The 17,379-nt window shown below is 38.5% G+C and overlaps 1 protein-coding gene and 1 long non-coding RNA gene across 4 annotated transcripts in view; one reads left to right on the forward strand and one right to left on the reverse strand.

The window, feature by feature from the left end:
• The window catches only part of LOC307196119, a 433,371-nt gene extending 425,012 nt beyond the window's left edge, over positions 1-8,359 (reverse strand). For all 3 annotated transcript variants that reach the window (XR_013831041.1, XR_013831042.1, XR_013831043.1), the window contains exon 1: positions 8,199-8,359. This is a non-coding gene — a long non-coding RNA (uncharacterized lncRNA). The remainder of the gene's footprint in view (positions 1-8,198) is intronic.
• A 328-nt stretch (positions 8,360-8,687) lies between these two features.
• Positions 8,688-17,379, forward strand: part of PPP4R3B (protein phosphatase 4 regulatory subunit 3B) — a 59,982-nt gene continuing 51,290 nt past the window's right edge. Inside the window, exons 1-2 of the mRNA XM_079941076.1 lie at positions 8,688-9,039; positions 10,376-10,431. Coding sequence (XP_079797202.1) covers positions 8,898-9,039; positions 10,376-10,431 — 198 coding nt within the window. The 5' untranslated portion in view covers positions 8,688-8,897. The remainder of the gene's footprint in view (positions 9,040-10,375; positions 10,432-17,379) is intronic.

The following is a 17,379-nucleotide window of genomic DNA, read 5'->3' on the forward strand; positions in this document are numbered from 1 at the left end:
ATGCTAAGTGAAACTGGAATTTCAGGTAAACAAATGTTCAGTGTCCTATGGCCCATGCAATATTTGGGATATACTTATATTTTAAAAAAATATTCCTTGTTTATTTGAAATTCAAATTTAACTGGGTATCCTGTATTTTTGTTTGCTAAATCTGGTAACCCTAAACTTGGTGCAAGCAACTAGTCAGAGAATTCTCAAGGGCTCACTCCTTGGGAAGGGAGAATGTTCAGAAAAAATGGACTGAGCCAATACCAAGATACTGCAAAACAAATGTAAAAAGAAAATGGATAGACTTAGATTAACTGAGAAGGGGATGTAGTTGGAAGAAAAAGAAGCAGTTAGGACTGAGGATTTCAGCCTGAGCATTGTGAAGATAGTAGGATCTGTGACATGAATAGTAAACCTGAGGGGGCAAAATAGTTTTGAAGAGAAAGATGTCTGACTTATTAAATATGAGTATGAAGTCACCAACCAACATATTGGTTGGATATTCACCTTAATATCCTAGAAAGCAGTTGGGGCATAAGTGACTTTTGCAGAGATAATTAAAACAACTCCAGTTTTACCATCTCAAGCATATCTCAAATCACTGCAACAAGTTTCAAAATTAGTCTGAAATTTACAAAATTAATTTAAAGGTAATTAAAACTACCTACTATGAGCACAGTACTAAATGATGGAATTGTTTCCTTCTGAGACTTATATATACTCTAATATAGAGTCAATAACTTATGAAAGGCAGACTGATGAGCCGTCTAGTAAAGGTTTTAAAAAAGTCATAAAAAGGAAAAGAATAGGTTAATTCTAACTGGAAGAAAAAGGGAAAGTTTCTAAGAAGTAGAATTTGAATAGGACTTCATTATGGAGAGGTGATATTTGAGCTGGGCTTTAAAGGATGATTATAAAGGGAAAGGCTGCCTGTGGAGTGGAACAGGCAGACTGAACAGTGAACCAGTGGATAAAGAAGACAGTAAATAGAGGTCAGATTGTAGAGGGGTTTCGAATATTAGACTTAGGACTCCGAACTTGGTCCTGCGTGTGTTGGGAAACACTGAAGAATACCCAATGTCTCATGAAAACCCAAACTGCGTAGTTGGTTATAGTTTTGATATTGACTATAAAATTTAATGCAATTGCCAAGGACTCATAAGTTAGAAGAGATGATATTTTTTTAAGTATAAAAATATGTAGGCCATTATCATTTATGAAAACAGATAAGTTATCTTAATATTGGCAATAGCTATTAGGACAAAGTAGTTCTATAAGAATGCAAGAATGGGTAAGCATATAATCTCTATAATGAATTATAGATAAAAACCGTATAATAACCAGATGCAAAAGAGTCAATTTATAGAATTCGATGTACACTTCCTAGAGAATTTAGAATATTAGGAAACATCCTTAACTTGGAAAATGGTATCTATCAGAAATTAAGAACATGTATACAACACTGCAGATGTTGCCATTAAAGTCAGGAACAAAACAAGAATCACCACTATTATTCTCATCAGTGTTCTAAGGTCCTAATCAATGTGATGAGATTAAACAGAGGTGGAGAAGAACAGAAACATTTGCAGATGATCATCTAAAAAACACTTTAAATTGTTATAGAACAGTTAGAACTAATAAGCAAGCAGTGGCCACATATGTTTGCCAAAATAAATAGCGGTCAAACGTTGCCGTGGAATGAGCTCATTTCCACTTCTCTTTTTCCAGGCTTCACGGAGCTACACCAGCAGTGAGTTTGCCCCATCCCCTGTGGTCCTGACCAGGGTTAAATCTTCAGTCCCAAAGGTAATGACGTCTTGATTATTCAGTCTTAACCTCCAGCCCCCTTGATCAAGCACCCTAAAAATCCAGTCCCAGGTGTACTCCTCCAGCTCCCGCTAGTACATGCTAGCATATTATTTCAGTCCCTTTGGTGTGTAATCTCCTTCCTTATCAGGCAAAGCAGTCCCCAGGTCACCACCTGTGAAATCAGCTGTCAAATGCAGTTAAATACTGCAACCAGATTTAACCCTAGTTACCATAGCCTCTCAGCTCCAAGAAATGGGAGCAACTATGGAGGAGGTCTTTCTGCAAGGGGGAAGTGTTATCTCTTACTAGGAGTTATAAGCCACTTCTGCAGCCCTTGAGGATCCAGGGATATCTACAGAGCCAAAATACGGGCATCCATCCCATGTTTCAAAGCTTCAGGCTTTCCCAACCAGGGCCCTAGCTGCATAGCAAGCCTCCCTAGGCTGAGCATTCAAATATCTTTAGAGCTCTGTAACTGTCAAATCCCATATCTGTTTTTCCACTGCAGGGAATAAGGGCCTCTTTATGAAGACCAAAGAGCCCCCACTGGCTCCCAAATGTAGTTTTTAACTGTGCATTAAGTGCCCTCAATTCATTAGCCCTCAGCAAGGGAGTAGTACAACTTAATTGGCCACCTCTCCTCTCCTCATAAGCATTGTTTCTCCCATATCTTTCAAATCCTGAACTGTTGAATAGGCAACAGCATTCAACCCTTCTAGGATGTTTTCCTAGGTCACTACCTGTGAAATCAGTAGTCAAATGGCCACCTTGTGCCAGGGACTGAGTAAACCATTCCCCAAACCCCATCTTACTGTCTGATTTCTGACATCACTCCCTGTATCACCTATGTCAGTTCTGGTCCTCAGAGAAGCAGATGCCAAGAAGGGATCTGCAAGATATTAATTGGGGGAAATGTCTGTGATGGATAAAATACATGGGCTCAGGAATTGACAGGAAGAGCCTGCAGACCATAGTGCAAGTCTGACCTCTGTAAAAGGAGGAAGGGAAGGAAATACTGGGTGGAGCTTCAGACTAGTGTATTTCCAAGAAAGTCTCATCCTGGCTGTTAAGTTCCCCAAGCCAAAGCTGCCATTAGAGGAGTTCTGCTTTGGACAAGAAAGGACAAGTTTTATACCCCTGCTGTGCTGAGTCACTGGCTGGGAGCAGCTGGAGGTATTTGTGGCACAAACATAATGGTGGAGCCCAAAAGGCAGCTTGCTGTCAGATAACTTATGTTCCCCAGAGTAGGTTCTCTTTAAGGAGATCAGAGTGGTGCACTTTAAGGCCACCACACCAACCAAAAATCAAAACAAATTATAAAACTATAGTAATTAACTGTCATACTAGAGTTGGCCAAATAAAACAATGGAAAAAGAACAGTGAATTCAGACTCAAATCTAGATATATGTGTGTATATGTGTGTGTGTGTCTGTGAATTTAATAAAGAATATGATTTAAATAGCATTTCATATTATTTCATCTATAAATGATGTTAACAGTTGGCTCTTCATTGGGAGGAAAAATTTTAAATTGACATCCAACTTCATATATACAAAAAATTTCAAGTGGATTAGAGAACTAAACATTAAAAAGCCATAAAAACATGACAATACCTTGGTTAAACATGGAAAATTAACAACACAGTTAAATAATTTTTTTAAAAAGTAGAGCCCAAAGGGCAAACAAAAGAGACAATAGCAGACAAGAGATTTTAATAAATGTTGGTTGCATAACAAGCAAATAGAAGAGCAGTGGTAAATTTAGCAGAACAGAGGAAGTCACAATCTATATGACCCCAGAGGTGATCAGATAAGAAAAGAGAACAAATTATCTCCACACACACACAAAAAAAATCAAAGGATCAGGGGTGAGAATTTGAGGGCAAGGTAAAAGTCTATACAGAGAGGGGCTATATGCCTAACTCCACTTCCCAAACCCACATAACCAAAGGACTACCATCCCTACACACACACACACATACACACACTCATACCCATACACGCCCTTGTAACACTGCCACCTACCACCTCAGAAGAATGAGATGCTAGGTACCAGAGATGCAATGGTGAGAAAAACATACTCCCTGGACTCATGAAAATTTTTCATCTACATGTGGAGACAGTTATTAATAAAAACTCGTACAAATAAATATAAAGCTACAAGTATGACAGATGCTACAATGGAGGGGTGCATGGTGCTATAAGTGTGTAATAGGAAGATAAAATGAATACTCTGGTTGTCTTCCTAGCATCTACTTTACCCATATCACATAGTGTAACATACATGGGATTTGGGTAGGACTAACCCCGCCCGCAGCTACAAGCATGGGCCCTGATTTGCCTCAGCCAGTCCAGTACATGACATTCCCTAGACCACAAAACTCTAGGTTCAGGAGTGGGCATGTGACCTAAGTTAGTATAATCACAATGCAACGGGAGATATGTGAAGAAACTCTTTTGATGTGAAGAACTGTGTAGCCTTGGGAGCTCTTGGCTACCATCTTAAGATACAAAAGGAATCAGCCTTAGGATGGATTTGGCAGAGCAGAAAGTAGAACTGAGAGGCAGAAGAAAATCAAGTTCTCACTGATACTCTTGAGTCACTCAGTTAAATCAATCCTGAGGTTCATCTTATCTTCAGACTTTCTATTCACATGAGCCAATAAATTGTCTTATCATTTAAATCGATGTGAATTGGGTTTTTTGGTTCCACGGAGATTTGACCTAGTCAAGGAAGTCTCTTCTACGTAAGTGATAATTGTGGTGACATCTGAAGGATAATGATAGAGCAGGAGTCATCATGAGATGACTGGAAAGAAGGAAGTTCAGACAAATAAGTGTCAATTTTAACTTAGATCAAGTAAAATGGGTTGAAAAATGTCCATTGGCATTATCAACAAAGATGTCTTTAGTGAGTTTATCAAGAGCTTTTTGGTGAGGGCTGGGTGATGGAAACCACAATAGATAGGTTCAATTAAGGAGTCCAGTGGTGAGGTGAGGAAATGTAGGGAGTATAAACAACTTTAACCCTTGAACAGTTTGGCTGAAAAGGGGAAGAGAAATAGGAATGTAGCTGAAGAGGATGTAGGTTATCAGTTTTGATGACTTATTTAAATGGAGAAGGTCTTAAAGATTAATCACCTCAAGGAAAAAAGTGAATGAATATAGCAAAGAAACTTTCATAAAAGTTTTTCACAAAAACATCGCACAGAATTAGGAAGGGTAGAAACAGAAAGCCTCACATTTCAAGGACACGAGTCAATAAGACTGAGAACCCAGTTTACTCTGTAGAGATTACTATATTTTTTAATCCTCAAGAATTAAAAAGTGTAATGTGCCCTCAAGCGACATTTGGCAATGATGGGAGATAATTTTGATTATCACAACAGGAGGATGGGGTGCAATACTACTGGCATCTGGTGGGTAGAAGCCAGGAATGCAGCTAATCATCCTGTAACACACAGGACAGCCTCTCACAACAAAGAATTATCCAGCCCCAAATGTCAGTGGTGCCAAAACTGTAAAACCCTGCTCTAGGAATTTAACCTATGCATATATTGGCATACAGGAAACAACTTCTGTACAATCATTTATTGTTTGAAATTATGCACTATTGGAAATGACATATATAGAGACAGAAAAAATGGTTTAAATAAACTAGGGTATATTAGTACAATAGTATGTACGGTATTCCGTTATTTGTGTTTAAAAAAAAAGGTGGTAGGTATAAATTTACATATACAGATATAGAAATCTATCTCAACCCTTGGAGTGGAACTTGCCTGAAGAAAACCTTTGCTGGGGAATACACATTGTTGCAGTGCATTACTGCCCTCAGTGTGTCTTGGAGAATCCTGCTCTGGCCCTCTGTCTATGTTTCTCTCCATGGGATGAGAAGTCCATGAAACCAACGGATGTGTCCACTTGGAACCCACTCTTCCCTTTCTAGACCATGCTCTGGGCACCCTGGAATTCCCTGCCCCAAAGGCCAAGCCTGCTCCCTGGGTCTGCACAGTCCTCTTCCCAAATTCTGTCCTTAATTGGCCACTGAGGAGTGGCCAAAGGGTGACTACATTCAGGGAGAGTAGACATAGACAGAGCTTGGACAAAAGGCTGGGGTACCCTCTGTGCGCACATGAGGGCTGTCTAACTGCAGGCAGAGCTGAGGTGTGAGAAGAGAAGGCAGGCTAAGGACTTCAGGAGCCAAAGGGAGACTCTGGAACTCTGAGGAGTTCAAGAATTCTAGATTTGAATTTGGAATCTGCTTTCCAGGCCATATGAAAATATATTGCTTAGGGTATACCAAAGGTAGGAAAAGAAAATATATTTTATTTAATAGCTTGATTTAAAATTTTTAAATCTTTAGACATATGGTATATGGTCTTCCTTTTGTGTGCTTGTCCTGGACCTTACAAATGTTAGAGGTCGGCCTGTTGCAGAAGAGAGAATCCTTGTGACCTAGGGCAAGAAAAAACCAATAACCTGTGCCTGAGGATCCAGCAAGGGGCAGAGATGAGTGCTGAGGGTTTAACTCTGTTCCCTTATTTCAGATAATGGGGAGTACAGCAAAAGGGATACTAAGGGGAAGGTGGAAGGGATGCTTTGAAACACTGTTCAGATCATTCCACTCCTTAGTTCAAAACTCTCCAATGGATTTGCAACTCATTCAAAGCAAAACCCAAGGCCCTTCAAGACAGCCTCTCCCCCACTCCCAACCTTACTTCCCACCATTTCCCCCCTTTCTCACTCCACTCCAATCATACTGGTTTCCTTGCTATCCCTCTCACTCACTGAGCATGCTTACAGCCTCAAGGCCTTTGTACTTGTAGTTACTGCTTTCTGGCTCTCCCTTCCCCTAGGGAAATGCATGGCAGACTGCCTACCCTCAATAGACACCATTACCCTTCCCATACTCACTCTCTAACCTTCTGCTACTCTTTTTTTTGGTCACAACATTTATCAGTACCTGGCATAGCTTTGTTTACTGTCTTCCTGCACTAGAATGTAAGCTCCATGAAAGAGGGACTTTTTCTATTTATTCACTGTATAGAACAATGTCTAGCACATAATATATGCTCAACAAATATTTGCTGAATGATTGAATAAATACAGGAAATGACTCCTGTTGTTTCAATTTTTTCCAGAGTTAGATCTTATTTGTAGAACAGTAAACTTTTAACACGTATGGTGTCAAAGTGACTTCTGTACAGTTCTCATTCCTTTAACTTAATACATAACTTATTTATACGTTTTTTTAGGCCAGTAACACATTATGACTTTGTTCACCTGGTCCCCACAGCCTTGAACACCTTTCAAGCCAAACTCCCACTCAGGGATCCTCTAACATCAGGCCCAAAAGTTATCTGAGTGTGCCTCAAAAGTTATCTGTGTGAAGCTTTCTCTGACCCGAGACGGAAATGTTATTTTCTCTGGGCTCAAAATGCATTTCGTCCACATCAATCACAGCAATTAACGGGCTCTATTGCCACGTATATTGTAACTATTTAATCCAAGTATACTTAGATTTTAAAAAATCCTATGTATCCAGATGTTGAACCGAGAATTTAATTTTTATCAGGCGCCTGTTCTGTGTAAGACGTCTCACGTTTTAGTGTACCGCGGAAGGGTGTATCCACAAGATCTGGTCAAAACATAAGCACGTTCTGAAAACACCATTGATAAGGAATGACTACAACTCCCAAGATGCGCTGCAGGGTAAAACGTGTGCATCTCGCCTGACTTTCACCTTTCAGACTAATGGGTTGTAAAAAGCTGGCGGCACAACAAGCTGAAACTGTCTTTAAAAACGAACAAAAGGATTCTACCGAAAACGAACAGGGGCCCAGTGCATGGTTTCTATCCACCGCTCAATGTCTGACACTTAATGTGATGTTTGACAACGTGAACGCCAAGAGAATTCCTCCCTCGCTTATTCAGTGCATAAGACCTCCCGAAAGAGAACGCGAGAAATGTCAGCAAGAGAAACTCAAAAATATCGAAACAGTGCTCTTCGATATGTTAGGAAAGTAGCTCCCTGCCACTTCCCTAAACTTATCTGAAGACTTATTTTCCGACGTTACAAACACGGGAAGGGCACTGTATTTTCATGAAGCGGAAAGTATGCTTTTCAATGGCCAGCCACCAAAAGCCTAACGATACACTTGTGTACAATATTACAATCTCCTGGAGATGCACAGGACACTTCCTGAGGAGATGCTTAACTGTAACAGACTCCATAGCGAGTTTCAGGGGGTTTCGGGTCGCATTAAAGGGCTAACCTCCTCACAGAATGAGGTTTAAACTGTTTTTCTCTCACAGGCTGAAAGGGTGAGCTTCCATTAAGCAGTGCGAGCACATTTCCTTCCCTTTTGCTCAGGGTGAGTCCCGTCCAAGGATGCGTACCTCCCAGGTTTGCTTTGTGTTTTCCACAGAGCTGGATCCCACGGCTCGTCACACGCCGGGTGAAGCCAGCAATCCGCACGAAGCCGAATCCATGACTCCGCGCCCGCCGCCTGCCCAGAGAGGACTCTCGCGGAACCAGTGGAGACAAGGAGCTCGCAGGGACCGCCCACTCAACCGAGATCCCACGGGAGTAGGCGGGGCCGAGATAGGAGGAAGTCGCACTTAGACCCACCCACCTCAGTCCAGTACCCCGCCTCGCGAGAACACCGTGCAGGCAGAAACGGAGGTGCCTCTTGTTGGGCTCGTCGGCCGCCGTAGCCCCTGCTAGGACAGCCCGTGCGAGCTTGCTGGAGGAGGAAGAGAAAGGCAGAGAGAATCGGGTTACAAGATGGCGGATCTGTAGTAGTTACCGCGGCGGCGGCGGCGGCGAGAGAGCGAGCGAGCTCTGGGGGTCAAAGGGTGGGGAGGGTGGGTGTGTGCGGGGGTGAAGTGAGAGGTAACCGGGACTCCGGGCGGAAAGGTCTCAGTGGTTCTTGTTGCCCCTTCCCGCGGCTGAACCTTGGGAGCCATGGTGAACTCGGGCCTCTCCGGAGCCGCCGCCGCCGCTGCAGCCACCGCCGCTACCGTCTCTCTAGAGTGAGGGGCGCGGACGAGGTGAGCAAGGAGGCGGCGGCTGGAGCTGTGGGGACAGCAGCCACCATGTCGGATACGCGGCGGCGAGTGAAGGTTTATACCCTGAACGAAGACCGGCAATGGGACGACCGAGGCACCGGGCACGTCTCCTCCACCTATGTGGAGGAGCTCAAGGGAATGTCGCTGCTGGTTCGGGCAGAGTCCGACGGTAAGGTTATTGGAACCGTAGGGTAGGGGACCATGCCTCCGTTTTGGGCACAGCCTTGGGGTTTAGGCCCTGGGCCGAGTACTGTTACTGCCACCGCTTGGGACAGCGCATTGGTTTTCTGTCTGCACTTCAGTACGGTGAAGACAAACTACTTTGTCGGGATTTATCCTCAGTCGGACGCCGATTCTCTGTTCCCCCGCCTCCTCTCCTTATTAAACCTTTGACCCCTTCCTCTCCAGTCTCGCCTCTTAAAGAGGTGGGGGGAAGAGTGTGAGAGAGAAGAGAGGAAGTCATGAGAAACAAGGTAGTAGTGATCTTGTTCTAGGGAACTGACCCTTCCCGTCCCCCTTTATTTTCTTATCCCATTATATGCCTGGTACAAAAGGTTTAGTGAAACTTAACTTTTTTTTTTTTTTTAACTGATTTTGCTAACTAGCCCCAGTTGCCACAGTCGACAGGTGCTGGGGAAAACCAAAATGCAGGGGTTATTTCCTGGGGTTATTGCAGACTGTTGCCACGATACACGCACGCACAAGCACATACACCTTCAGTCTGGGATCCCTCCAGGCTATCTTTGTAGAAGGTGCTGTGAACAAGTGGATACTTTACAACCAAAACAAGTTAGGACACCAGAGCAGATTGTAAACTTGTATTCGTTGATTTATTGTACGAGTCTTAAGTGAAATATTTTAAAATTATAAAATGTACAGCCTTAAGTAAAACACCTTCCTCACTGTATCTGATCGCTGGATTTGAGCAACTGATTTGTGCAGATTAAAGAAAAATAGCAGTCTTCGGTTTATTTTTGACATATCTTTTACTCTTGCACTTTTTCTTTAAAGTAATCATGGACATTTATCTTTACATGAGGTGTCCTGCTTTTTGTTCTTAAGGAGAAAAGGATAAATGCAATTCTGTATTTGTGTACTAAGTACTTAAATCCCTGTTGTCGTCCTTTGTAATTTGTTTTATTTGTTAAACTGGAAATGCAATAAAATAACCTTGTTAAAAAAAATTTGGCTTCAGGTGGTCATTTAGACCTTAAATTTTTCATTTCAATAAAACTATAATAAGTAATCTAGTCTCCGCATATTCTTGGTCTGAATGTTGTTCTTAGATGAAATTTTTCCTTTAAGGGTATATGGGGATAGGATGATATGTTCTACATTAAATATGAAGCCCAGATCTTGAGAGAAGAATGTAAATTGGAATACATTTGATTACTTCAGATGTCCTGCTGGGGGAAGAAAAAAGTTGTTTTTTTAATGTGTATTCTGATGTTTTATTCAGTGTTTTATAAATTGAAACTTATAAATATTATTTTTTTAACTTGCAGGATCACTACTCTTGGAATCAAAGATAAATCCAAACACTGCATATCAGAAACAACAGGCAAGTAGTTGTTTATCTTTAATTTGAAAGACTTCATCTGTGATCAAGGAAGTATTAATCTGACAAAGATGGGAAAGCTTTTCTGACCAAAAAAAAAAAAAAAAACATGGATGGTAAACAGAATTACAGGCTATATGTATTTCCCTTGCAGGTTAAAAGTTTCAAACTGAAAAGTGAAAGCTTTTGTTCTGGAAGTAATTTATTATCTTTGAATTGAGCCACTGTTAGTTTATATTGGAATACGACATATTCATTAGTCTTATTTAACTGCAGTTAGCCAGGTACCTTCTATACCCTGTACACTAAGCCTTTTATTCTCAGTCACATATAAAGGAAATGGAATAAAAGAAAATTCAAAGGGGTACTCTTTAAAGCAAGGAAAGCCTGTTTGTGGTGTGAAAGTGGATCCTTTGACTCATGCAAAGATAAAGCTTTTGAAGTAGAAGCACTTAATCCTGTTCTTTAATTGTTGTATATTTTTAATATAATAACCAATGGATATTTCATGAAAGTGTACACTGACTATTATGCAATGTTTTCTGTTGATACTTATTGTCTTATTTGGGAAAAGAAAACCTGTGTTGTGTTTTAGTGTGCTAATTATCTAGTCTGGAAATGGCTGCAGTGATTCAACTTTTCCTTTATCCTGTGAATGTTTTCATTTTTATTATGAAAGATTCCAAAATTGAGAAGTACAGTGAATAATATAATGAGTGTCTGTGTAACACCACCAAATTTAACAGTGTTAACATTATACCATATTTGTTTCAAATCTTTTTGTAGTGTTGAACATTGTGGATAGAATTAAAACTCCCTTTGTACCCATCTCATTCTATCCATTCTCCACCCTCCCTGTAGGTAACCACTATTCTGAAGTTAATGTGTATTATTTCTGTACATGCTTTATACCTTTTCTGCATATGTATGTATCCATAAATAATACGTAGTCTTTTGTGCGTTTTTAAACTTTACACAATTGATCTCCTATTCTTACATGTACTCTGCAACTTTCATTTTTCACTCAAAGTTACTTCGAAGATTTGTTCATGTTAATGTAGATTTAGTTGGGCATTTTTTAAAACACTGTATGATGTATGATATACACCTATTGTTAGACATTTGGATTATTTCTAGGGTTTTTGTGTGTGTGTGTTCTGTGTGTAAAGTGAACATGGCAGAGATTTTTGGAGGAAAAGATAAATTATTTTCCAGTTTTTTTTGTGTGGAGTGTGTAAAGTGAATATGGCAGAAGTTTTGGAAGGAAAAGATAAATAATTTGAAGGAAAAGATAAATTAATTATACTTGCATCATCAGTGCCTACTTTCTTCAAGGTCAATGAAAATTTAGATGCTCAGAAACAAATACTTCACACTTGGAGGAATGAAATTACATCTATTGCACAGTGCATTATTAGTAAAAGTCTTACTTTTAAACAGTTTTGTGTATACAGTGCATTCTTAGTACTTTGAAATATTTTTAAAATTTTCCATATTCAGTTAATAGTTTTTTCCTTTGCTAAGAAAATATTATGTCTTTTTTGATGGAGAATCAAACATTTGTTCTGTATTGAACACCTGAAGTTGTTTCCTATACCTTAGATGTTTTAAGGTAAATTTAACTAAATTTAATTTCTAAGTCAGCCAGGCAGATGGTTACTCTCTGTCTTTGTACTGACTTTTACCACATAGCCACTTTTGGTTTGTTTTTTTGTTTGCTTGCTTTGGGGGAAAGGAGTACCAATATTTTGTAACCATTTTTTTCTACCTGCATGAATATAATTCTCAGGAACTGTCTTCTTAAGTGTGACTCCTTAAAAATTAGTTATGTTATGGATTCTTCTCAAATTGTATACAAGATCCTTTAGCTGTTCTTTTAACTAGAAAGATCACATTATAGCGGAGGTTTGTGTATAAACCCCCATCGTTAGTCCAGAATTACACAGTGGTTCTGTGAATATTTTTAGGAACTTTGGGACATAACTTTGTGTGTCATGTTACTCTGCTAGAAAATTTAAGTATTGCGGGAGAAAAATATTTAAAAAAATTTTTATGCCATTGGGGAAATGTTTTTTGTAATTAATTCCTTTTAAATAATATACTATTAGGGCTTTTTAAAAATATCTTTTTCCTTAATTGAGGTACTTTTACTGAATAACATTAAAGCTTAAGAGAACTCTTTGGCAATGAGAATACTCTGGAAAAGCTTTGTGTATAAGAATGAAAAACGTGTGTAAATGGAGTCAGTTGTTTTCTTTTCTTTATTGTTTAAATAGACTGCACTTTTCTAATAGAAATCAAAGAGCTATATAGGAGTTATGTTAGACTTATTTTCTTTGTAATAGATGTGTTTGTTTCACCAAAATCTTTTTCAGTTTGCCTTTTTACCAGATTACACAAATTGGGATTTCCAAACACCTCATATTTTTCTATGTTCATTAGAATTACCTTTTTTTAAGTGTCATCATTTAAGTATTCAATAAATTAGTCTAGAAAATTACTTATTTCTAAAATTTATATGAAATATATTGATCATTAGTGGGTTTTTAATTTAAAAAAAAAGCCCTGAGTGAGTTAATGAGACATTCATAGTTTATAGGAAATTTTGCTACATTAAAATACATTGAATATAATGAGAACCTACTCTATAGCACAGGGAACTCTACTCGGTCCTCTGTGGCAACGTAAATGGGAAGGAAATCCAAAAAAGAGGAGATGTATGTATACGTATAGCTGATTCACTTTGCTGTGCAGTAGAAACTAACACAACATTGTAAAGCAACTATGGCAATAAAAATTAATTTTTAAAAATTCATTGAATAAATACAGAGGAATATTTAACATTCTTCTTTTAACATTACAGTTGTAAAATGAGCTAAGTACTGAATTGTGGGTTCAAAATAAGTTAGAATGAGTTGAGTTAATGTCAAATGACTCAATATCAATAGGAAATCATTGATTCACATCACCTCCTTTGCTTACTGTGGGTAATATCGAAGTATTGGTAGTTGATGGGAAGAAGATATACTTAACCTAAAGGAGCCAATAAACTTGTGAAGTATTTAAAGAAACACTGTTAGAAAGAAAAGAGAATGATTATACAGTGTAACACAGAATAAAGTGCCTGATACATGTGTCAAAATTCTACTTTATCAATAGAATAAATCCCACTTGACTAAATCAAAAGCAGACTCATAGGGTGTGTACCTTTTATATTAAGCACAATTTTGTGTTAATTGGGTTTGGGAGAGATGTATAAGGAAGTCCTCATCCTGGGTTTTATTGGGAGATAATACATAACAAGTGAAACAGTTACAGAATAGTAATAAGATAGCTGATAAAGTGCTTTAACTCAGTCCTCATCAAGAGTCCATGAAAGCATTTCACAGATAAGGCAACTTAAGGCACAGAAAGGTTAAGTTTCTTAATTGAGATTATATAGTAGGTATGCACCAACACAAAATACTGTGAAAAGTAATTTTATTCCACAGACTTGGGCAGTAGAAAATTAGAGAAAGGAGAGAGTGATTTGAGCCAGTCATTGAGAAAAACTTCACTCTTCTTGGTGGTGCCTGCTGAAGGAACTATGATAGGGCAAGAAATAGTACACCTGACACAAAAGGCATTATTAAGCCTATTTGGTTTCTATTATTACGCCTAAGAGGTTTCTTATTTGAGAGCTTGGTTTGCTAAACAAAAGGGAGCCATTATAGGTTCTTGAGTAGGAGCCTAACATGAAAGTGATACTGTGTTTAGGAAGCCGGTGTGGCAATGTCATGAATAATGAATTGGAGGTAGGGAGCGAAACAGAAGAACTTTAGGTAGCAAGACCTTTGCAATAATTCAGATCAAGAAAATGAAAGTCTGTTCCAGTGTAGAAAATGGAATTGGAAAGAAGGAAAAGAACTCCAGTACCTTTTCAGGAAAGTGCTGGAAGATTTGGTGAATGATTAAATATGAAAAACAAGGAATCAAAGGTCACTAGTAGTGTTTTTGAGCCTTGGGGCCACAAAAATGATGATTCTCTCCAGAAACTGGGAAGTTGAGGAGAAAGCAGGGTTACATTTATCGTTGGGTTAGAGACTTGTTTATTTAAAAAACAAAAGGTTCTTTATTTTGAATAGGTAGTACATTCACATTGTTAAAAATCAGAAGGTGCTTATGAAGTCTCTCGCACCCTGGACCCTGTCCATACAGTTTCCCTTGCTAGAGGCCACCAGTGTTACCAGTTTCTTGTATATCTTGCTAGCGGTTTTATGCATATGTAAACAAATATGCATGCAATTATATATATATATATATATATATATATATATATATAAAAAATTCTCTTTTTTATTGGCATAAGTGGTAGCAAACAATATATTGTTTTGTGCCTTTTTTTCATTTAGGCTTTGGAGTAAAATAAATAGAAAGGTCTTAAAATTGAACACCTGGGACTAGAGATAGAGTGAGAGTTTGATGCAGGAGATTCTGATTTGAGAATCATTAAACACTATTTTTAGCTGCAAAAGAGGATCTCCTTTGAGAGAGTAGATACAAATTGAGAAAAGAACAGAGCTTAAGACTGAGTCTTGTGAATTGTCCACATTTATTCATTCATCGAATAATACTTGGTTGAGTTCTGCTTATGGTTTGGTCACTAACGGTAGTTTGGTTTTTTAAAGTGCAATTGAAAGCTTTTGAAGAGTTTTCAGCAAAGAAGTGACATTATCCAAAATAGTAATATCAATCTGTAGAACTGAATAGAGGCAATAACTAGGAGACTGGTTGAGAGAGTGTAGCACGGTCCAAGCTAGAGATAATGTTGAATCAAGTTAGGGTGATGGCAGTAGATACAAAGAGGGGAGGTGGGTAGATTTGAGATATATATGGAAGATAGAATTGACAGGCATGCTGCAGGTTTAGGTGTTTGGTAATCAGGAAGAAGGAAGATCCAGTAAAGAAAGAATAAGCAGTTGGAAAGAATAGAGCATCTGGAAAACGTGTTGTCTTCAAACCAAAGGAGAATATAATTGTGGTAAGGAAAGAAGGGCCAATCAGGCAGAAATGCTGTTTCATATCCTGCCAAGAGAAAGACTGAGAGTATTCTAGGTTTTGGTTAAAAGAATGTCCACTGAGATGAAGGTGGAAATGCAAATGATCTGATCTTATTGTACCTCTTAATTGGCAAAATAATCCAATAAAATTAAGGATGTTGGGGTTTAGCCTGAGAGCCACTGTGAGGAATGGACTGATGAGTATGTGAGAGGGAAAGAGGGTTATACAATTGTGAATGCTGCATTCAAATGACAGCATGAATTTGTAATGAGTAGGGTCCACTCTGACCTTGAACTATAGATCAGGTGCACAAGTAGAGGACGTGAATGATTAGGTTGGAAAGATGGAGCAGAGTGATTGGTAGAGATGTGTTCTGGGTGGTGGTCTGGAATGGAGGAATCTTTGGGAATCAGATGGAGAGGGGGCTTTCTTCGTTAGGATCCTTTCTGTTTCTTACAGTGCTACAGGGGAGGCGCTTGGGAAGCAAGTTGTTAAGACCTTCGCCATCTTTTAGAATTTGTTTACATTTCTTATGGGGCATAGTAACAGGAACATGGGTTTAGAGTTGGATGGATACTCTTAAGTTTTTTAATTCTGTTATTTCTAGCTATATGATTTTGAGCAAATTTTCTCTGAATCTCATTTTTTAAATGGAGATGCTACCTAACTCACATAATAGTTGTAAATTAATGTATGAAAAGGGCTTTACCATAGTACCTGACACACGAGTGCAATAAGATAACTGTATTCATAGTAATCTTACAATAATCTTTATGTAGACAGCATTTTCCTCTTTTCCAATAAGGAAAGAAAATCAAAGAAGTTAAATACTTTGCTGAAAGTCACCAAAATAGTGGACAGTAAAACTGTGGGTGGTGCTCCCAGGTCCTCATTCTAGTTCATGGTTATGCCCATTGTACCTAAATATATCACAGATTTTGAGAAGATAAGATACTACCATTGTTTGTAAGTAGTGTCATCATGTCTGTCTTGGATTATATGTTATGCCACACTATTATTTAAAAATCTATCTCAGAAGGAGTTTAAGTCAGCTACTATTAGGAACTACTAGAGAGTTACATGCTGGTTAATCTGGTTAATCTCACTTATTTTCAGACTTTAAATTGATTTTGAACTTGTAAATTGAATCTAATATTTCCATCTTCCTTTTTTTAAAAAAATATTATTCCTTTGAAAAACTTGAGCTTTTTATTAATTTTGTCAAAGTCATTGGGGGCAAAGATAGGGTTAGTCTGGCAAGCAGTAGGATCTCAGATATTTCATGACTAGATACTATTCATGTTAATGAAGTAGATCAGTATCAAGGAGGAAAACTGAAACAGATAATCCATTGGTTTGTTAGGCCCTTTAAAAATGTGTCACAGATTCCTTTGTGAATATATAAAAACTGGAGACTCTTTCCCCCAAAATAGATATTATGCAGCAGGTTTTAGATAAAATTTTAAGGTGTCTGTAGACTCTGGATTAAGAACCTCTGATTTAAACAGTAATTGGCTCCAGAGTACGTTTTTAATATATAAGATTGAAAATAACCATTTCGCATAATAAAACTACACTGTGAAAACCTGATACAGTAAAGGCTAAATTGTCAAGCTTCTCTAGCTCATGTCTTACTCCCATCCTGGACTTGGACATAATCACCTTTTTGTTTGTTTTTTTTTAAGGACGAGACCAATTATAATTCTCCCTGCAAGCTCATTTTTAAATCTGACTTCCATAGGGACATAGTGGTGATTAAGTGTTTTAGTTAGTAGAAGAAAACTCTAAGCTTTCCTTGGTTTAAACAGAGGCATTAATAATGTCTCAAAGATATGTGTGCCACGCACAGATTAGAAAAAATATGTCACAGAGTACAGTGGTTGAAACAGACTTTACTATGAAAAATTGGGC

This window comes from Stenella coeruleoalba, assembly GCF_951394435.1.
Source record: "Stenella coeruleoalba genome assembly, chromosome: 13".
NCBI lineage: Eukaryota > Metazoa > Chordata > Mammalia > Artiodactyla > Delphinidae > Stenella > Stenella coeruleoalba.